The following is a 23,065-nucleotide window of genomic DNA, read 5'->3' as shown; positions in this document are numbered from 1 at the left end:
GCTCATAGGTGGAAAACCGGTACGTTAAAACTAATTTCTCTTGAGTACGACAATAATCGGACATTACCAACCAATCAGAAACCCTCAGGGGAGAGTCACAAATACTTGTAAAACAGGCAGACTAAAACACAGAAACACCAGTTTAGCTGCACTGACTCCTCACGGCGGGGTTAATCCTCAGTGTGCAGGATGCCACAACACGGCAAATAAGTTATTAAAGGAAATAAAACACAGGTCAGGCGCCAGTCTGCCACTTACTACCCACAAACTCTGATCAAATTTGAACAAATAACACAAATAAATTGACTGTAATTTGTAGATTTTGTTAATCATTTATGAGCATCAATATCCACACAGTACATTTTAAATGTAAAATGTATGCCTTTGGATTTAAATAGTGGAAATAATTAGTACACATCTCTGCTAGCTACTTTTCACCTTGTATCTGCATACATGTTCCCCATTATGGGCTAGTGTGGCAATCAAATTCAAAGTGCATAAATCAGTAGTATTAACTACTATACCTCCTCAGCTACCATCATCCATAACACAGAAACATTCAAATCCCTCCAAGTATAAGGCGAATACACAAGCTATAACCACAGTATCTCAATATTGTCTCTTGGGCTAGTGCTTCTCAAAACAGTGAAGTGGGAAAAATACTTAAGGTAAGTATTTTTAATGTAAGGGAGGCTTTTCTCTTTATTTAGTTTAGGATTGCTAACAGAGTGCAGTTTACTGAGATACCACAAGAGAGCAACAGTCCTTATGTTTGTGTGACACTGACAGGTTGCCTTTAGTCCGACCCCCATCTACCAATGACCAGATCAAACCTTAGATGGGTATAAAATGTTGGCAGTAACCTCATCAAACTGCTCCCCAAATCTCTAAATTGTAGCTTGTTTCTGACCCTGGAGCTCAACTGTCCAGTAAGGCTAAATTGGATTCATCACAGCCAGAATATATAACAATTTAACAGCTCTTGACTTTTAATTTAAAGGGCAGTCTCAAACTGGACCCTGTACAAAAGCAGCAAAACAAAGTACAAAACATGTGTTAGACACATGAAGAAAAAATAAAAGATAAAAGTACCATTTTCAAATAGCATCTGACGTGGCCCTAACCGTTTAACCGTGGCAGTTTAAGAAACACATGTAACTGGGGCGAACTAAGACATAAGACAACACTAAGGTGCTTAAAATGTGTCTTTTAAATAAAACAATGAACAGCTTATTACACTTACAAAAGCTTATCCACGAATTCAAACTTTCTGTAGTACCAGCCAAGACACATGTGGGGGGCACATTCAACTGACTCTCCAAATGTAAACATGAGGAATTAATCACGAGGAAGAAACACATCTTAACAATATTTACAGGTTAATGCTACACTACGAGTAGGATGTCTATAGATAAAGTGAGCAGGAGTGCATCGACAGTGCACAGAGACTCTTTTTGGATAATTAACTGATTGAAATGTCAGATTTTAATGGAATATTTGGATATTTTGGGAAGTAGATTAGAAAATTGTCACTTCTCTCATATCTGTCCATTAAATATGAATATAGAGCATAAAGATTGGAAACAGCTAATTAATGGGGTCCTCCAAAGCGTTTTAACCCCCAGTAAAACATCAAATGATTGTTTTTAAACTTCGGTTTTTATTCGAATAAAACAAACATATTAATTAATGAGATTTAGGTGCTGGTAGATGACTTTTTCTAGCCTTCAGACAGAGGCAAGCCAGCCGTTTCCTTCCATTTCCAGTCTTTATTCTAAGATAAGCTAACCAGCTGCTAGATTCAAATTTAACATACAGACACGAGACAGAAGTATCAATCTTCTCATCTAACTCTCGGCAAGACAGCGAATAAGTGTATTTTCCCCAAAATGTCAAGATATTTCTTCAAGAGAAGAACTTTTTACTGACAAGGATTCTTTCAGTTCTCTTCCAGTCGGTTCACGACGAACAACTGCTAACAGTGCGTGTAAAGCCACACATTTCTGAGCGGTATTACATACTGCGTGTCTCCAACTTTGAGCTTCTACAGATCACTGTTATAAGAAATGGACTAGTTTAAGTAATAGTGATGTTATCATAAGGAGCCCTTTTAGTGATACGCTCTGTTGTGCCAAAAGTAATCACTGTCAGTGCTCTTTGAGAGATTTAGGCATTGGAATATAATGTTTATCATTTCACAATATACATCTTGATGAAGTGTGCACACTTAATGAGCTACATAAGCAGGTTTTTGTGAATATTATTATCCCTACACTCTTGGTAATTAATTACATAGATCGGGTTTTAGTTGGAAAATGAGCTGTAAGTTAACATTAACATTAGATTTTTAAAACCTACACATATACCGTAGGTCTGGGTACATTAGGGTTTTACTAACAAGTCACAGAAAAGTGCGATATCGCCTCAAAGCCAGATCTACAGGAGAGGAGCGTGCTTGCTTAATGTAAGCAAAAGATGAGAGTCAAAAAATTACTCCGACTCCTGACTCGGGGAAGCTCAAGCATTGACGTTAACGTAGATCTGAAAATCATCATCTCCCGTCTCTGCTTCACGTCACACACACACACACACACACACACACACACACACAGACACACGCAGTCACAAACACCACACACTGCATTGCACGGCTGACTCTCCACGCGTCACAACTTCTCTTACGTCCTGACAAATTGACGTAACGTGCCACGAATTACACACTACAACAATTATAAAAATGAAGACAATTAGGAGTACATTTTAAATATCACTAGAGTTAAATGTAAGGTGCAGGATCGATTATAAATGCTGTATAACATTTTCTAACTATAGCGGGTGAGCTTACAGGATTTGGTTATTGGCAATGCCATATACATGTATATGCTCAAAGACAAATCAGCATTTGGTTATTGCTGGGTCAGACCAGAACCACTCGCTACATCTTGGCAGAGAATGACCAAAAATAAAACATTTTTTTTTCTCACCATAGTGTGGTTCTCACTCGACCGATAGTATGAGCGAAGATTTAGGAAACCTCTTCCTCCCACTTTGTAAAAGATGCTACAATCAATGCATTGTGCAAGGCTCTGGAGAGAGATGTGTGTGGTACTGGAAAATCCCAAATGAAACCAGAACAGAGTTGTGAAATTCATGAGGAGAAGCGTGGTGACAACACGTCCTACTGGACTCTGAGGTTATCTATTGTATTTAACAGAGTAAAAAATAACTATTTCTTATTGTGGTAGTTGTATGTGTGTGTTTTTTTTTTTTTTTATGAGGCCTCCATGTAGCCTTCAGTCAGTTTTTCCCCTCAGTGTAAATGTCACTGAGGTGCATCGCTCTCCCGCTGCAGGAGTCCTCTTAAAAGCTCTAAGAAAAACAAAACAAAAAGTAACAAAAGTGCTTCGATGCTACGGAGATTTGTTAGTTGTTGGAGTTCATCCTACCGGCAGAGAACAGAGGAGGCGGTGGGGGTAAATGAGTGGTGGGAGGCAGCCCCCCCATGGAGTGCAGCAGGGGGAGAGAAAGCTGGGTTCCATGGAGGGGGTGTGGGCTAGAGGCAGCAGCGGGTGTGGTCACAGACGTGGCGGGGAGTGTCGCCCCCAGCTGCACCTGACCGGAAGAGTCCACAGCGGGCGAGGCCAGAGGCTGTTCGAGGCCGAGGGGGTTGTTACTGTCGGCGACCATGGGGTTGCTGACGCGGAAGCATTTCTCCCTGTGGGCCTTGAGCATGTTGGAGAAGCGGAAGCGCTGGCCGCACACCTCGCAGGGGTAGGGTTTCTCCCCGGTGTGGGTGCGGCGGTGGCGCTTCATGTTGGGCCGGCTCGTGAAGCTCTTCCCACAGATCTCACAGATGTACGGCTTCTCTCCTGCACAAAGAGGGACATCAATGTAGATAAAATGTACAATGTAATGTAAAACAGACCCATAGAAAATAATCACCCGACTGCAGTTCCGCTCAGTTTCAAGGAGCTTTTTAGTGTCTTTTAGCTTATTGTTTTGTTTTGCTCACAACCTTACTGCTTTGATTCACTGTTCTCGTACCATCATCAAGTCCTAGAAAAGCAACTGTGCGCTACCTGCACGGCACTAAATGACAGACAGACAAAGTTAGCAACTAGCAGAAGCTAAAGACCCAGATATATTGCTCAGGAGGTGACAGAACTAAAAGGAAAGTGAATATTGGACTTTAATTAATAATAAATAATTAATCATGTGCAGCTGGATGTGTAAATAAATAGTTTGCTGAGTTTTTAAGCTAGTTGCATCTTTAAAAAGGGGATAAAACATCAATGTTATGTTTAATGCTGGTTTATAACATTTCGCTCTTCTGTGATTTGGTATCAAAACACCCTTGAAAATCCTCAGAAGTAGCGCGAGAAGTGACTCACCAGTGTGTGTCTTCATGTGTTCATCAAAGTACTGCTTCATGTTGAAGTCCTTTCCACACCACTGGCACATGAACTGCTTGTGTCCGATGTGGATGCTCATGTGGGAACGCAGCTGGTATTTGTACTGGAAGCGCTCGCTGCAGTTCTGAAATGGCACACAGTGAACATTTTACACAAAGTCTTCACAATCATAAATAGTTTCATAAAAGATAGTCACAAGAGGAGCACTCGATGGGTTTTATTCAGTTCCTTTTGAGGGAAACGCAGTGCTACATTAAACTGCCCCCACAAAAGTAAAAACTCACGTCAATCACAAATTTAATTCAAATCTCAGCTGTGAGAAACTGTGTGCATGTAAAACACATTGAGAGAGATTTCAGTAATAAAATCAAAACTATTTATTGTGCATTATAAACCCTATTATGGGTATTACACATGTTGAGTTATGCAACTTCAAATATGAGAGTAGGTCCAATTTTACAAGCAGCCAAACTGTTTTAACATTTATATGATATTATCTTAAAATATAAAACTGTCTGAAAACACAAGAATATTTAAAAGTCTTTGCTTTAACAAAATACTTTTGGGAAATACGCTTATTTGCTTTCTTGCCTAGCGTTGATGAGAAGATTGATACCATCCTTATGTATGGTAAAGCTACAGCGAGCAGCAGGTAACTTAACTTGGGCCAGGCTAGCAGTTCCCCCTGTTTCCAGTCTTTATGCTAAGCTAAGCTAACCCTCTCCTGGCTACACTTATTACATATTTATTACGTGTTTTACACAAGATCAATCTTCTCGTCTTACTCGCGGCAAGAAAGCAAATGCGTGTCGTTAGTTAATGTTTATGATTTGGTAATTAGAATCATTTTCTGTTTGGATCCAGCACATCTGGATTCCTTGACAATAACAGAGTATTTTATAAGCAGGGGCCATAAAGCAACTTATTTCAAGAAACCAAAATAAAAAAAAATTAGAGGTTTTAAATGGTGGATATCTCAGTTGGAATAAAACTCTTCATGTGAGTAAAGTGGAGAGCAGCAGCAGCGTATAAATGGAGCTCAAACCTCACACTTGAAGGGTTTCTCTCCTGAGTGCTGCAGAGAGTGAACCTTCAGGGACATGCTGCGCTTGAATGACTTCCCGCATGTCTCACAGGTGAACGGCATGTCCTTCGTGTGGGCTGAACAGACAAACATACACACACACACACACACACACACAGCACAAGCTAAGTTAATGGTATTCTATATTGAGCCGCTCTTGATTGAATAGCAGAAGGAGGACAAATAAGCAAACTGCTACTCTAAAATAGCACTTAAGGATCAACAATAAGAGGCTAATTACAATGCTTAGGACAACGGATGCGTTTCATTTAGTAAATAAGCTATTTCCTCCCAAGTTTCCATCAAACTCTCAAGTCAATCCTTAAGTAGGAAGGATAAATAGGATGTATGGTACTTTATACAAGCCCTTTATTCTAATGCTGAAACACAGATTCACACTGGGAATGAGCTAAGCCTGTCTGGGGAAAAATAAGATGCTTATCTCCCAAAAAGTGGAAGAGGAAAGCAACACCCAAAACAAATCCTGCACAACAATCAGTGGGATGTAGAAAAGGAAGCCTAGAATAACAAACGGGAACAAAGCGACCAACCAGGATCGCTGGTTTCGCTGCCACTCACCGACCATGTGCTTCCTGACATGAGCCATGGTGTAAAACTTCTTCTCACAGATCTCGCAGGAGAACTTCTTCTCGGCGTAGCCATGGACGATCTTGTTGTGCTCGTGTAACGACCACAGCTTTTTGAAGGCCTTGCCACATGTTACACACTTAAAGAAGAGGAACGCAAAATATAGTTATTACTGGAGCTATTTTGGGTATGAGATATTAAGGAGATCATTATCTGGAACAGTTTTTACAAACACAATCCAGGTGTGTGAGTTTATACAGATACTTGAGTGTTCATTGTACCAAAAAAGCAATTAGAGTCAGTAGATTAAAGCAGCAAATGATCTTCAAAACCACAGCAGGAGTCCAGCTGCTCACTGCAGAGTGGGTAATATTGGAGCTACTGAGACATATCAGAATGTATTATTACAGACTGCCAGTTGACTGAGTTACTGACTCTGATCAGTGTTAATATATTTACATGTTTGCAACTGTGCATTTCCTAATTAGTGACTAAATAATACTTCAAAAAGGGAAACTACAACAATAACAAACGGCATAGGTTTGTGTCTCAAGTGAGGTTTATCAACAACCCATAAACACAAACAAATGGAAACCATATGAATGCTGTTTCCTGCATTTACAGGCATTTAACAGCCTAGGATACAGATTTAATTTTGAAGCTTGGTGACATAGTGACTGCTCACAGGTATACCTGCAGAACTGTTGTAGCTGGTGTTATCAAGCTAGAAAGGTAAGTGTCTGTAAACCATTCCTCTTTTGTGGAGCAGTTTATACTCTAAAGAGGAGGGTTAAATAAAAGTGGTGCAACACAGCTAATAAACTACAATAGCGTTCTCCATCTTTCTCCAACTTGTCTTAGGCTCTTCATCAACCGAAGTTAAACATAAAATAAAAATGCATGGATTTACTTGGCCAAATGCACTGATAAACAACTATTCCCTTGAAATCAATTGGCTTTGCTGTGAAATTTGCCGTTCTAAATGCTGGTGGGAGACCTAAACTAGGGTTTTAGTAAGTGAGGGGGGTGTCTTTCATCATAATCATGGCTAAATTATACCTGGATGCTCTTCTCACAGTCGGTCTGTTGGTGCAGCAGCAGCTCGCTCTCCAGCAGGAAGCGTTTCCCACAGTTATTGCAGATCTGCATGCGGTTGTGAGTGACGTTCATGTGTTTTTCCAGGTACCAGCGGTTGTTGAAGACGCGAGGGCATTTCTTACATGAGAAATGTTGCTTCTCCTCCAGCCTCACTTTCTGGCCCAGGCCCTCTGCATCCAGCGTCCTCTTCCCGCCCTGCCGCTGGTTGGCCAGCGTGGCCTCTGTGAGTGTCTGCCGCATGGAGGCAGTTGTACCCGCCATGGCAAAGGCTCTGGTGCCCCGGCGGGGTCGATCCATCATTGCCGGCTGCTCCAAACCTGGAATGTTTAGGGTGTTCTCCTCCTCCTCCTCATCTTCCTCCTCCTCTTCCTCCTCGCTGCTCTGCCCCAGCATGTCCCCCCTCCTCAGGTCATCGTCATCCTCTTCTCCAACTGTGTCGTCATTCTCGGCCTCATTCTCCTCCTCGTCCTCTGAATCTCTCTCGTTGTCATGGCAGTGGCCGAAGATGGTGGCTGTCTCTGTGGCGGTTGCTGATTTGCCCTCTGATCCCTTTGACACATTCAGGGTCTGGTTATTTAGGTTGACTTCAACAATGATCTGGTCTCTGTTGAAGGAGTTGTGGCCATCTGCGGTCTTCGACTCCCCATTGCTTTCAACTTTGCATAAAGCAGCCACACCCGTGCTAGCCCCACCCCCTGACCCATCCTCTTCCTGGTAATACTGCTTCTGCTGGGAGGTCGTCTTGCCGGCCTCCTCCACTCTAACAGAGAATGGGCTGCTGCCTTCTCTCTTGTACACCCTGCCCAGCTCTGACTCCTGTTTGATCTCCGGGTACAGCTGGCTGGGGGGCATCGCTACAGCAGTTGGGTCACCGCTACCGAGCCCTTCCTGATTGGCCATATCTGTGCACGTGGTTCTCAGCGAGTGGCTGCTGATGAGGTCGCGACAGGAAGCTGCGATGTCGCTCATCTGAAGCAGGGTAGCGGCGTTGAGCACGTCGCGGACGGTGCGGCTGCTCACCAGCAGTTTGGAGGTGTAAATGAAGTTGAGGATTTGCTGCAGGCCCTGCGAGGTCAGGGCGTCCAGTGACAGGTCCACCCGCCGCAGCTGTTTGCTTTGGGCAAAAAGAGAGTGGAAGAAAGGGCTGTAAGCCGCCAGCACGCCCTTGTGGGCCGGGAAGGTGCTGTGCTGACGCACCAGAACGATGTCGACGTCACACAGGTCAGGCTGGAAGAGGCGCTGCTCGTTCAACCTGTCCATCAAACAGGTGAAGTGCAGAGCCACATCCTCTACCAGAGAGAACTCAGCAGAGGGGAAGTCTGTGGTCTTCTCCACTATGAGCTGGAAGGGGAAAAGGCAGAGAAAAGGGTTAACATGTAAAAAATTGGATAGGAAGCCAATTAAATCTCTACTGCAGCATACTGCTGCCACCATGACAAAAAATATTTATTACTAGACATCAAATTATTCAGTTCAAGAAACTTTTCCTGTTATAACAATATATCACTTTATCATTTTATATCACAAAACTTTGATGTTATTTCACACAACCAGTGTTAACAAACTCGTTATAACATAATAAGTTGGTATGTATTATATATTATATATATGTATTATGCTGTTATTACTTCCATATGGTGTTAAAATGAGCCTGAAGTTTTTATGTATTATGGCTGTGGGTTGCTTTGATTCTGTTTGAGCAACTATGCATAATGTGTGTATTTGGTATTGGTGACTCAGTGACTCGGGTATGACACAGTGCTGCTTAGTGCAGTGTTGACATACCAAACCACAGATGTTAAAGTATATCTGACAAGAATGGACATCTTCCACCCTCCCACCGCCACCTCCTGACAGCACGAGCAACATGCACAAGGCCAGGTACAGTAAGTGACACGAGGGATGACGGTGCGCTTAAATATGCATTCAGTTCAGCGCCTCTCTCTCTCATCAGCACCCTCTGCCCTGTCTACCCTTCCTGGCCACACTGCACTGCATTTTTAACAACCTAAAATAAAGTTCAGACTACCACGTATCCACCACTATCATTGCAGGATTGTAGTAGAAATACCTACAGTATATAATCAGACTCTGAAGGTGCATAGTGACATGGTGAAACCCTCTTTCTCACTAACTCAGGGTTCATCAATGGGGAATTAAGAGGTGCCATTTCATAAACCTCCATTTGAACAGACATCTTCTCTTTCAAGGGGATCAAATATGTGTGTGTCCTCACCCACAGAACTCAAAATGGATCATGAATGGGATCATTTAAAACTCAAGGTGAAAATGTTTGAAGAGGGATCAGAAATGTAGCCATGGGTCAGTACATAAAAGCCCATCCAGGGAGGGGCGTTGCAAACTATCTTAGGCTATAAATGCTGTGGTATTTGGCACCGGTAGATGCTATTTGTCCCTTTAAAAATAAGCATTAAAATAAATAATGGTTTGACAGAAAACAGTCTTAACAAGTTCTACTTACAAGCCTGTTTCAAGCTTTCAACCACTACTTCATCTGCAGATGGAGCTCCAGAAATAAACTGTTTATTTCATTTTGGTTTGTTTGTTTTTCGCCTAAATGTGCATGCTCAAAACAAAAAGTAATGAAAGAATAGCTGATTTCAAATCACATAACATTGTCAATATTCTGTAATGTAGTTGTGTTGTGTACTGCACAAAGTCACAAACTGCATGCATGCTGCACGATACAAGTCAGAGACAAATCAAAAGGTGTAACACTCAGCGCTCTGTGCAAGGTCCTCAACTTCCCAAGGTGGGTTTATTTTAGCACAGGAAGGGCAGGGTTTCGATCCAGACGGGATGTGAGTGGGGACAGAGCAGCAAACAGAGCAAACACACACACACACACACACACACACACACACTCACTCACGCGCATATGTGATGTGCAACCATGCACAAAAAACACACACACACACACACACACACAACAAACAAACACAGTGTCTGGTCTCTGCAAAGACCGACTGGTCGGAGCATTGGTATTCAGTGCCATCTTCCTCCCATTAGCCGGCTCTCTCAGCACACCCACTCACTACACTGTCCCTGAGGAATGGAGAATTATGCACAAGACAAAACACGTCGGGAGAAATAATTAGGGGAACCATGCCGAATAAATACTAACTAACCCTCCAAACAATTAATGGAATTTATCATTCTAGGCGTCTCTTGAAGGCAAAATAGTATTGATATGAAACTTGTTTTGGCTGTTTGCATGTCTACATCTCTTATTTTTTAGTATTTACAGTTGTGTGTGTACAACAATTGATGGGACACATACAATAAATAAACAAGAAAAAGGGCAAGACATTACATTAATAGTTAATTTTGGGACAATAACCTTTATAGCATTTATGTAAAAGTTCTGTAGTAAATTAGTCTGAATCACACTACAAAGGCTGTTCATTGTTCTTTACATAGTTCTAGTTCTTTGCCTTACTCTGCTGCCCAATATATTTTCTCTTTAAGATCAATGAAAATGACTTTTCATTGTTAAGGCTGGGAAATGGATTTGCATTTAGGCCTAACCTTGAAAATATGTCCTGTTTGAAGAATTCAATTATGGAGTGTTAGATTTATTCATAGTTTTGAGCTGCTAAATTGGACTCCAAGCCAGAGAAGAGTGGAGATCGGGTTATCTCCCTCCATGCAAGGCTACAGACATTGCCCAAGGGCAAAACGCTGCAGCCTTAATCAGATCAAGTATAAGTTGCAGACTGGAAGTTATGCTCCTTTAGCGATAACGATCGGCTTCTTCTCCCAGGATTCAAATAGGACAACGCAGTCATAGATTCAATTCTACAGGATGACAGATTCAACATCAATAGGATCAAAATAAAGGAAGCGACAATGAATTTAGAAGGTCTAAAAAGGTCCAATGTTGGGTGTATTTACATGCAATATTACTTTAAGTTGCTGATTTTGTTAATATTCCTTTAAAACTCACTTCAAAACTAATCCCTTGATGCTTATTTTTCTACCATTTCTGGATTGCATGGGAAATCTTTAAAGGGGCTGAAAATTGTATCCTAGGGATTGAAATGCAAAATAATGATGTTAGCCAAATGCACCTGTAAAACAGGACTCCAAATGAGTTCTCAAGAGATTTCATTACTGTCTTTATGCTGTTTGGTGTTCAGAGTTTTGCCTCAATACTGAGCGTGCAACGGGACATTTTTTTCTATGTCGCCAGCTAGAAATGAGAAACCTGCTTTTGTTTGTTTCTGTGTAAAATCGAAGAGCAGGTTGTTTTAAAGATGCCTACAAATTCTGAATAGGTAAACCTGCCACAGTTAGCTACTGCTATATCTGGAAGAATCTATCTAGCTGCTTACCAAAATAGCTAGGCTGCAAGCTAATAAAGTGGATACTAACTTACACATAAAAATTAAACAAGCAAACTGTGCCTCAACATTCTCAAAGTGCTTCTTTACTTCCATATTATCGAGTTATTCTACTCAACTAATCAGAATGGAGACAAAAAGCCAATCAGAAATTGTGCTTGCTCAGCATTATTATTAGCATCTTCCTACAGCAAAAACCTTCAAAAGACGGTTTCTCTTGAAGGTTGATCTGTACACTGCTGAATGACAGAGGGGGTTTCAATTAGTGAATGCATTATTTTCATTAAGACAGACGCTTTAAAACAATTTAATCCAATAGTAAACAGTTGTGTTTACCATGCAGCTGCTGCGTCTGTCATAATATGCAATAAAGACAAAGCCAGCTCGTCGTATCTCATTACATGCTGTCGCCAAACGAATTGAGTGACAACTTTGCATTTAAAGGCCACATCCAACTCCCTCCATCTTTCTCTGTCATAATCTCTCTCTCTCTTTCTCTCTCTCTCGCCACCTCACCTCTTTTCTCTCCGCCTCCCCCCTTTTCCTTGCAAATGTCAGGGAGAGAGCTTGTTTGCTGTCATTAGAGGGAGCGCCACCTTTAACCAGCATCTCAGTCAGATGTCTCCCAATACATTATTCATATCTGGCCTGACCCGTGACAAACACGCAGCAGGGGGGATTACTGACGCACCCAACAAGAGGTGTCATTTAAACGGGCTTCAATCAAAGCTCTGAACACCCTTTCCACACTCGTCTGCTAAAGACAACATGTGAGGGGATCCTGTTGCATTGTGGAAGCCTCAGAGGGCCTCTTTCACAAGGTAGCTCTCGAGGTTATGCGTTTTAAGCCAAGAACAATGTTATTATAGTGGACTGTGCCCTTTAAAGGACAGTTTGCTTAAGTTCTGCTTAAAGATTACAGAACAAAAACAGTATTTATGCTATAAAATCCTCTTCACTCTTTACTTTGTTCACACTGTTATTATGTGCTGTTATTAAAAGGCAAAAGCTGTTAATGTCAGAATCACTTGCTGAGAAGCCACAAGGTCCATTGAGTAGATGTTTCAGAGCTTTTGATCACTCAACATGATTCTCATCAGCAGATGGAGTTGTATTGGAATTGAAGATGTTCAAATTTCTATTTTTCTGAGCACTTTAAGGACTTAAAAAGCAGATTTTTCACCTTGCAAAGAACTGACCACAAGGTCTATTTAGAAGCTGTTCTTAGGCTTTTGATCACGTGACATGTTCTTCAGCAACAACTAATCACTTATCCAACCAAATCAAATTTAGAGGGATGACACGCCCTAATTAAATGTCAAATTTACCAACTCTGAAAGGTCACAACTGACACAAAACTAAATCTAGCTCCTGTTAACTGATCTAATGGGGTTTCACTCAAGTATGTGTCATAAAATTTGTCTAACTTTGGGGCACTGATGCATCTTGGGAAGATAATCAGACATTTAAAGTAAAAAAAGTTTTTTTCTGAACCCCCTGACGGCAATGCTTTAATCAGAATTCTAAGTTTCAAAGTTGGATACTACTTTACTATCCAGTTTTGATGAAGCTGTGATGGATGATTCACAGGATTACCACTTCCACTCATTCATGAGAAAAAAAAAGAAATTAATTGATGGCTGTTGCTTTAGTTATCTTCAGTGATAGTCAGACTCACTGGTCAATCAAACCAGAGTAACCGGTGAATCCTGTACTTGGCAGAGGCCCGACTCCTGGACTTGGACCTGAGCCAGACAGGAGTTGAGTCTAAGAATGAAATCTCTTTTTCTAATTTGACTTTCACTGGTGAGAATGACCTTTCTCTCCCACACCTTTGCACTGGACAGCCCATGTAGATTTACTACTCTGTACTGAATCTCCGTCTCTGTGCAGCTACAGACTGAGGATGTACTGTGACCTCCACAGAGCTGCCATTTTAAAAGTTCCCTTGTCTGTTCACTATAATGTAGTTGTCTGTAAAAATGGCCACCTGTCAGGGCAGTACGTGTAAATCTTGACTGAACAATGTCTAAAACCTTCATCCTTTTCAATAATACCTCTGTTAAAATAAAGCCATTTTTCTCCCCCTTAAAATGTCATTCTGTTACTGTTTTGCCCGCACAATGTATGACAGCAGATTTACGAGCGGGGAACTTAACAGCATCTACCTCGACCATCTTGTTTGCTTGCCGACCGGTGAACAGACTGAGCCATTAGCGGGGGCCAATGTCAGAGCACAGCACAGAGTCATGGACACATCAATAGTGTGAGGGAGGGCAGGTTGTATTCAGGCAGGAGGGAGTCCCAGGGGGCAAACGCTGTGGGGGTTAAAGCTTTCTCTCCGTCTGCCTACAGACTGCTCAGACTGAACTCAGTGTCCTCTTACCTCACCTCCTTTATCTTCTTAAAACAGACACAACTTTGTAGTTTAATACTATAATTACAATAAAATAATTTTAGATTATTCACCACCAAGTTTGAGTGCATTGGCTCATATTAATATAAATACCTAAATATAACAATATCTGGGAAGACATGCAAAAAAATGATACATGGGGTAAACAAATAAATAAAACTAGAGATAATTTAATATTATTGTATTTTCTGTGAAACAATATTGAGATTACATCATTGATTCATATGATTCTCCTGAATCTTTTACACATATGTGGAGTTTGGTCTCCTATAAAGCAATCATATATGATTTTGCATACATTTGTGTATAAGCTTATATTGGAAAACATTAATGTATTATATATTATAATACTGTCACTATGATGTCCTCCATATTGCCCAGCCCTAATCTCTATTATTATTTGACAAAAAAAAATAATATCACAAAGTCATACACATCTCGTGGCCTTCATTAGTGGATGGAGTTTGCTCAGTTGTCATGGAGATGGCGATTCCTCCCAATTTACCTCCACCTGTTATCACATGACCAAAATCACAATAACAACTACACCACCATCAAGACTACTGAGACAATTCTAATTAATTACTGGCCATGAGATGTGACTGTAAGTGGACCTTAGGATAAACTGATATTTCCAATGTGAAGAATGAACATTTAAACTCATCATTATTGATTAATGTATTTCAGACCACATTTTGTCTGATAATTAAATAGGAGATGATTTACTACTACTACTACTGATCAATGTTTGGTATTTTTGTTGTTAAATGACTTGAAAGTGTAGAGCTGCCATTTGCTTTGTCCATTCTGGGCTACTGTAGAAAAATGGCAGTTCTACATGGCAGGCCTCCGTGGAAGAGGACCCGCTCCCTCTATAGATAAAAACGGCTCATTCTAAAGGTAATGAAAACACAACCACTCTTATTTTCAGGTGATTATACACTAACGAAAACATACCTATGAATATTATATTCCATTTCTGCCAATAGATCTTTCTAAATGTTACCACAAACCGGACCTCTAAGCAAAGATTTGATGGTTCCACCTTCTCAAATGTGAGGATTAGCTCATATATATTTCCTCATCTTACATTCTAGTAAACTGAATATCTTTGGGGTTTTTAAAAACAAAAAAACAAAATGTAATTTGAGCAGCTCCAGTTCAGACAACAGTATGTTTTATCACAACATCCATTACAATAACTGAATTACAATACAGCTCTAGCTCCAATCTCACACACTTTCACACTATATTGAAAAGCAGTTCTCTCAACTCAGTCTGACTTCTACAAATCTCATTCAAGCCACAAAATGCTCATTAAATTAAATTACAAATAAGTTGCTACCAGCCAAATGTCAAACTGTCCATATGCACGGTGAAGTCACTCTACTTGAATATGAGCGGAAGAAAAAAAAAAAACAAAAAAAGAGATCATCCAACCATCCACAGTCATGAAGACAGCAACCCATGAGCTCATGCCTCGGCCCTCTTGTCACCCGGCAGGGAGGTGGGGGGCTCGGGGAGTCTGTCACTTCCACCCACAGAGTACTTCAACCTACAGTAAAGAGCACACTCAGCAGCCATCCTCACAGTGAGACCTCCTGCTGAGGGGCCCCGGCGCAGGGCTCGACGTGACTGACACCCAGAGGAAGGAGAGTGGGCACCGCGTCAGGCCTCATCTCATTCACTGGCATGGAGATGGTAGGAGAGCAGCACCCTCCCCTCCACACACAGATCCCTGAGTCATCGTCAGTGCAGACGAGAGCAAAGCATGACAGGCCCGAATACAACCTCTCCACAAAGAGATCACCCAGTTACAACAGCAAGGGTGGCCTCATGGCAACGTCACAGTGCTTTTACGTGGCAGGAAATGGATCAGGTCACGCGTAAACACAACAGAACGGAACGGGACAAGGGCATGTCATTTCTGGCGGAGTCCAATCAGACAGCCATTAAAAAGTCATCAGGGTAATGACTGACACTGTGTCCTCTGTGTGCTCAGCAGACCTTCCCTGCTGCTGACGCCAGACGCCAGAAAGGTTTAGTCCCGGAGAAGCTCGGCCGGAGATGTGAATTCTTCTGATTCTCTGGGTGAGAAGCAGGGCACGGCTAAATCCTCGGGTTGTTACCTTGTCGAGAATACAGGCTGGGGAAGACTGGTGTGACGGACAACACTGTGCCAAGTTGTCTCCCTGCTTTAAGTGTTTGTGTCTAGTCATGGATGGATTACTGAGTCCACTGCATACAAACCAAGGGGCCCAAGGCCTCATGGGGCCCCTGGTCCAAAGCCTCTGTTTACTAGAGTAATTATCAACATTATGTGTTAGAGATGCAAATAAAATGAAAAAAGAGATTCAAAACAACATAAAAGTGATGCAAAAACACGACAAAGAGACACAAAACGACCACAAAGAGACACAAAATAACCACCAAAACATGCAAATCGACCACAAAAAGATGCAAAATGACCACAAAAGAGCTCCAAAACTACACTGAGATGAAAAACGACAAGGGAAGATGGGGGGCCTTTTATATTTGTGTGCCCACGGGCCCCTTATCTCATAATCCGTCAATGCGTCTAGTGGAAGATTTCTCCCCTGTCTGCAGTCTGCACTCCCTCCTCTCCTCTCTAAATCCAATCAGCACAGAGACCCAGCACTGACCTTGAGGTAGAAGAAGCATATACAGTAGCAGATGCACAATCACATCCACCCACATGTCTGCAACCCTGGACACCTATGCATGCATACCTGCATCATAATGCCCAGCATTTGTGCCCACGTCAGTAAACAGAAGATAACAAGATTTGGCATATGTAATGAAACTGCTGATGCATTGCGAAGAGATAAAAAAAAAGGATCAAAATGTGCCTGGACTCACATTATCCTGTTATCAAACATGCTCTTGCCTAGATGAGCCAGATTGGTAATAGCACAAGTGACAAGGTCTCACTTTTAACAAGCCCCGCGGTGATCATTACAGCACTATGATAAAAAATGCTAATAAAAATCAATGTTCAATGACTAAAAGGGGGGAGCGACAGCGGCGGGTGGCAGCATGCTTACTGCTGAGGTCACACAGCACAGTCACATACACAGCCACATTAAAGTGGACTTTAATACTGCCTGGGATGGCACGGTTTATCAGATAATAATGGTATTAAGGCTGATAGTTACACCTTGTGGTATTAGGCTGTGGGATTATATAATCCAGTAAATTAGTGGTGCATGTGATGCAGATTGGTGTAAAACACTATATTCTGGTAGACTACACAGACCTTATTATGTAATAAGTAAACTGTATTTGCAACAAAGGGAAAGTGAGAATGTCCTGTTTAATCAAGTAATTATTTTACTTATCGATATCATATTGGACTTCAAGTCTAAATCCAATATTCACTCTACTTCTAGCTCTGTTTTGGTCTGCACCGACTCCAGAGGGAAACATCTGGCTTTTCAGATGCTAAATGCTCCACTGTGTTCACCAGCTGGTATTTGGTTTTGGAAAATAGTTCAGTGCAGAATCGTCCATTATTTATTTTTTATTTTTTTATTTTTTTATTATTCGTTTGGGCTTTTCATTGCATTTTATGATAGTGACAGCTGAAGACAGACAGGAAAGGGGGGCAGAGAGAGGATGACACGCAGCAAAGGGCCGCAGGTCAGATTCGAACCCTGGGCCGCTGCAGGAAGGAGCTAACCGGGCGCCCAGGAATCGTTCATTATTAACCTAATTCCAGAGATTCTATCTTCATCTCTCCCATGAATTTTGGCCATTGTTTTTGAAGTATGTCTTTCATGAATGCCCAAACATTGTGTAAGCACGATGCTAAATCACAACGATATCACCTTAATCAAGAAAATAACCTCCTCATTAATCGAGAATCAAAATAACTGGAAGCTATTGATGAGTATTTACGAGTGTCAAAGGAGAAAAAAGTCAAAAGCCTATATGACTCAGCTCAACCAGCTGAACTGCCTCAACACATGAAAACTGAATGTGATTTCAGGTAAAATGTACAGCAGGACCATTTCAGATATACCAATAGGCAAATCCTAAATTACTTTAAAAATGTGCTGCTGGTTATACAGTTTTCTCTTTCCACTACTTTAGCTAATTATTTTATTCCCCTCAGCCTATTAAGACATTTAACTTTCTTAACCACAGCATTCACTGCTGGCTGCAATTAATAAAGACAATATTATCAGCATTAGTGCTGCGCTAATCCTAGACATCCAATCTCCCCTCCACACTGTAGGCTTTTCCCTGTCCTAATCTAGCAGTTCGGACTTGCCCCAGTCCTGCCCTGGTGGTGCTCCACCAGCTTTCACCATTAGATTTAAATACATTTCCATCTATATGTTAATGCAACCACAGGTGACAAGCCAATCTACAACTGATACGCGTTTACCCGAGCATGAAATTGGGATGCACAAACAAAAATAAGGATGAGAACAGCATGAGCAGCATCTTGGTGACGTACAGTACATTAAAATTTGACAGCGTGAGCAGGATTGCCCCAGCTGCATGATTTGCAAAGTCCCTTTACCACCTTGTCCTTTGGACAAACTGGACAACAGTGTGTTTTATCAGTTTGGTAAAAGCAGGGGACAGTGTGTGAGTGTGTGTGAGTGTGTTTCCCAATCAGAAGTGATGTTGAAAGAAGACATCAAACGACGGTCGTCTTGAGTTGAGATGACTCTGACGAGCGGTTGGATAATCAAAAGAGCTGCCTGGAGGCGGGTGCAGGGGGGATGGCAGCGATGAGGTTAGAGCGTCCGCACTGAAGCTCTGCCAGGAAGTTTGTGTCTGGGCCAATGAGCTGGGAGAGGAAGCGCTGAGTCAGGAAGCCTGGCCAAGAGAGAGGCCCGTGGTGCTGGCATCTCCTCCTCACACACACGTTACAACGCTTCACACACCACCGCTCTGCTGGAGTCATAACACACTGTTCCCAGGCCAGTGCCGTACACGCATGTGCACAACGCCGGGCCCACACTCTCGCCCGCTGTGCGCGCATTCATCAGTAAACAGAGGGATGTGACGCCAAATACCTGTGGCACAATAAAGTGTGGAGGGTTGTACAAACAGAGATATTGCTATTTGTAAAACGCAAACAACATCATCAAGTCAGCGAAGGGACTAAATCTTTTCCAAATATATGACACGAGGGGTGAAAGATGCACCTTTGAAGTGATCTATTAGAGACAGAAGATCATTCTGATGTGTAGCAGCGAGCAGGTGCAGACGTACCCGAGGGCTATTACACAGGATGAAACTGTGATATCTTCATTATCTCTTTCATAGCATGACACACAGAGGAGAGGCTAACACAAGACTCTAAAGAGCTCCTTATCAGAGGAATCTATCTGGTGTGGCAATACTGTGTGTGTGTGTGTTTGTGTGTGTGTGTGTGTGTGTGGAGGCAGTTGATATGTTTGATGAGAAGGTCAGAGAGGACGGTGAGGAAAAAGAGGTAGAGGAGGAGTATCGGCTCTCTATAGCCGCAACCAATCAATGGACGGCAGAGAAATGGTGAATATGAGCTTAAAGGAGTAGTGCGACATTTTGGGAAATGTAGTAGTATAGTTTATTCGCAATGGAGAGTTAGATCAGCAGGTTGATAGCAGCTCTCATAACTGTAGTTGAAATGTAAAGCTACAGTGCAGCTGCCAGTTAGCACAAAGCCTGGAAACAGTGCCAAAGATCTAGCTTGGTTCTGTCAAACGGGAACAAAATCCACCTGCCAGCACCTCAACTCGCCATTTTATGACGGGTATGTATTTCAGGGAAATTATCCAAAATGTAACCCACATAAAACAGCAAATTGTTGTTTAGTACAGATTAAATCAACCGGATATAAAGTGCTGACGTAGATAGACATGTGTTACCTTTGAATTGAGCCAGACTAGCTGTTTACCTGTTTCCAGTCTTTATGCTAAGCTAAACTAACCAGCTGTACAGTTATAAGAGCGGTACCAAACATCTTATCTCTTGCTCTGTAACAAACTATCCCTTTAAAAAAGGTAAAAAAAACAGAGTAAATATGTTATCAAGTGAAATTATGTGTCGACGCTGTGATGGATAAGGAGTATCTTTTTCAAGCTGATCTGTGCATATTTCCTTGTAACATTCATACAACTCTAACACAGATAAGCAGCTAAAAGATGTATGTCTTTCCTGTATAAAACCAAAACATTAATCTGTATGACTTAACATGAAACAAACAGTTGCAATGACTATCAGATCAAGGATGCCTACTTACTGCTTGGCAAAACTCTGAAAACTAAAAACCCACTCCGATCTGCTTTAAAGCTCCTACTAAGTCTCTCTTTCTGGCCTGAATTCAGCTGAAAGCTATAAGATCACTTAAAAAAAAACCTCTCTCAATATCTTTAAATGCCTGACAATGAAAGGCTAATAGAAATCCTCATATCAAACTGTACAAAAATAAAAAGCTGTTTGAACTCCATTATCAAAGAGGCCAAAGTCGTTTTATGAAAAAGTGCCACAGGGGTTAAATTAGAGAGAAACTGTTTTCTCCAGATGAAAAGACACCCATGCTGGCTGGCACTTCTGAGAGACAAAAAAACAAAAAAGTGGATTTATTCTCAGAGTAAAGACAACCATACTCACCTCAAACAAACTTGTGCCACTTTAACCATCAAGAACAAAAGGAACCTTACATAAGCCCAGAGAGTTTTGACCTTGCTCTCTGCAGCCTTGTCCACTGTTCTTAATCTCAGGGGCATAAATTAGCAGCACCTACAGTATGGTTGAGTTTCCAAGGAGAGCAGGCCTCCTACCGGGGGGCCAAAGATGTCTGCTGGAGTTTGTTGCCAGGGTTCGGGAATGGCTGCACTTGTCACAAGGACTAAAGACAGTTTCCTCGCTCAGCACCCAGAGACAGAGAAGCCTCAAAGTCAAGGGTGGGCAGGAATGTCCTGAATAGGCAGTTACGTAAAACTCACAGCACCCTGTGAGGAAAGAGAAGGAGCTACTCAGGACCTGACAATGCTCACACTGAAATTAAACAGTATCAGACGGCCCAAAGTGTACAGTACAAACATCTAAAGCAAGCTCAGAGCTGAGGCAGATACGCATTTTCACAAATCCGCCGAATTAGGAGACAAACAAAAACAATCTTTTAATTAGAATAAGGGCACGAGTCAATGAGCCTCTGGGCACAGACATGTAAAAGGCCCCCAACCCCTCCTACACAGAAGCAAGACCCACCGACTGAAAGAGACACAAAACGACTACAAATGACGAGACCGATGCAATTGCGTCGTTTTGTTTTTCTTTGTTGTCATTTTGTGTAAATTCATACTCGCTTTGTGTGTCTCTTTGCACTTGTTTTGCATCGATATTTTTACTTATTCTGCATCTCTTAGTCGTTTTGTGCCCTTTTTTTTATTAGTTTTGTGTCTCTTTGTAGTCGTTTTGCATCTATTTGTACTAATTTTGCAGCTGTTTGTGTCTGTTTTTTGAGTTTATTTGTAGTTTTATTGACTTTCCAACAAGAAATGTCAACTGTGTAAAATGTCACTTCATACCGAGGCTCTGGTCCAAGGGCCCTGTGACCCTTTGGGCCACTGGGCCTGTGCCCGGTAGGCCTGCTCAGTAATCCATCCATGAATAAGGGAGTTTAGGTGAGGCTATTGATGAAAACAAAATTAGCGGGGACTAATCCGCTTTTGATGTCAACAAAGTAATTGCAGAAATTATCTGGGGCATGTTTACCAAAACAGTCAAAAAGATACAGTATCTCTGATCACCGGTGCAAAGCATTCTGCAAAGCACACTTTGTTTATCACAGCTCCCTCTCATGCATGCACAAAAATAAAAGCAAATCGAAGGAAAAAAGAGTGAAGAAAAAACATAGCAATACCAAAAAAACCCTCTCCCTCCCTCTTTGCTCCCACCAGAAGCCACCCAGCGAGCACCAGGGCTAACCCTGCTGACCTGACCCAGATATTAACCCAAGCCTCCAGATGTGAACGCGCGCTGGGATTACTCCACCACTGCATCAAGCTCCACATGCTTTCCTAATGAGGCATCCTAAAATGACCCTGGAGACAGAGAGGACTGTCTGCCTCACTATGTGCCCATATTCCCATAACTCTATCAGCCCGTCTGTGCAGCATCATCTTCATATCTGCAGAATACAAACATCATGGGCTGAAAATGCAAAAGTTGAGCATGAGAGATGTTGCTCAGTATGAAGTATATAAGTATCAAACTGGCCTCATGCAGCAGACAAAACACATTATCAAATAAAACAGTTGTACTGCTGAGCATTTCCTGCTTTGACTATCAAACACTGGATTTTAAATTTGCATTTAATTGTACTAGGACACGCTGACATGCTGCTTATCTCACCATTTTTCAGAGTGTCACCTGCAACAAAGTGAAGTTATCAAGACCAGACTGACACCTACTCCTCTATGCGACTGCACTGAGGAGAATATGTAACCTATGCATGAATGTCAAAGCCTTAACAAACTTGTCCTGCACCGGCTGCTGGAGCAAAAGGAGACAGTTTTAGTTTCACTCATCCTGTCTACATTCGCACCAGTCGCGACCTGAGCCCTTTTTGTTGCAGAAGCGCCCCTGATATGAAAGAATTTAACTCCTTCTCTGCATCAATGTAGCTATTGTAGCCATTGCATTCTTTCAGCAGCTTCAATTTCCAACTTGTGCAATGTCGGCAAGTTACAAACTTCACCGCAAAGGATACAAAGCACGAAACACGCGTATGACAGCCAGTGGCCCGAACACGTAACGGGGCAGAAGTGTGGTAAGTTTGATCGGCCTGCTAAGTAGCTCAAATTTGCAAGAGATCAAACAGGGACAAAAAAAAAAATAAAAAAAATAAACAAAAATGCAGCGCTCCTCTGTAGCCTACCATTTTGATCCAGCGTTTCGAGGCTCAAAGGAGTCCCAGAATAACTCCTTTCGCACCAGTTTTCCCTTCGCCATGAAAATGACCGTTGAATTGTCACATTTCTTCAGTTTTTGCCTTATCCTCAATCTTTTTCCCCCCGTGCTGCTGTAGCATTCAGACAGACAAAAAAATGCAGAGGCTGCTTTTGCAGAAGGAATT

At 41.9% G+C, this 23,065-nt stretch overlaps 1 protein-coding gene across 1 annotated transcript; it reads right to left on the bottom strand.

The window, feature by feature from the left end:
• zbtb47b (zinc finger and BTB domain containing 47b) lies at positions 1-23,065 on the bottom strand. Its single transcript, XM_035679672.1, has 6 exons — positions 22,868-23,065; positions 7,144-8,523; positions 6,076-6,223; positions 5,458-5,573; positions 4,392-4,536; positions 1-3,869 (listed from the first exon to the last, which is right to left on the bottom strand). Exons 1-6 carry the CDS (start codon positions 22,868-22,870, stop codon positions 3,424-3,426), a joined length of 2,238 nt encoding a protein of 745 aa, XP_035535565.1. The 5' UTR covers positions 22,871-23,065; the 3' UTR covers positions 1-3,423.

The sequence above is a fragment of the Morone saxatilis genome, unplaced genomic scaffold (genome assembly GCF_004916995.1).
Source record: "Morone saxatilis isolate NCDOM2014 unplaced genomic scaffold, NCSU_SB_2.0 Contig0, whole genome shotgun sequence".
NCBI lineage: Eukaryota > Metazoa > Chordata > Actinopteri > Moronidae > Morone > Morone saxatilis.
Note: the sequence above shows the minus strand (reverse complement) of the source record. Positions and strands in the feature narration are given on the sequence as shown.

What these genes read in the sequence shown, in the direction of transcription:
- zbtb47b (XM_035679672.1), bottom strand. An exon ending in TGTCAGGAAGCACATGGTCG is followed by an intron (nt 5,574 to 6,075) that starts GTGAGTGGCAGC and finishes TTGTCTGTTCAG; the next exon opens with CCCACACGAAGGACATGCCG. An exon ending in AGAAACCCTTCAAGTGTGAG is followed by an intron (nt 4,537 to 5,457) that starts GTTTGAGCTCCA and finishes GTGCCATTTCAG; the next exon opens with AACTGCAGCGAGCGCTTCCA.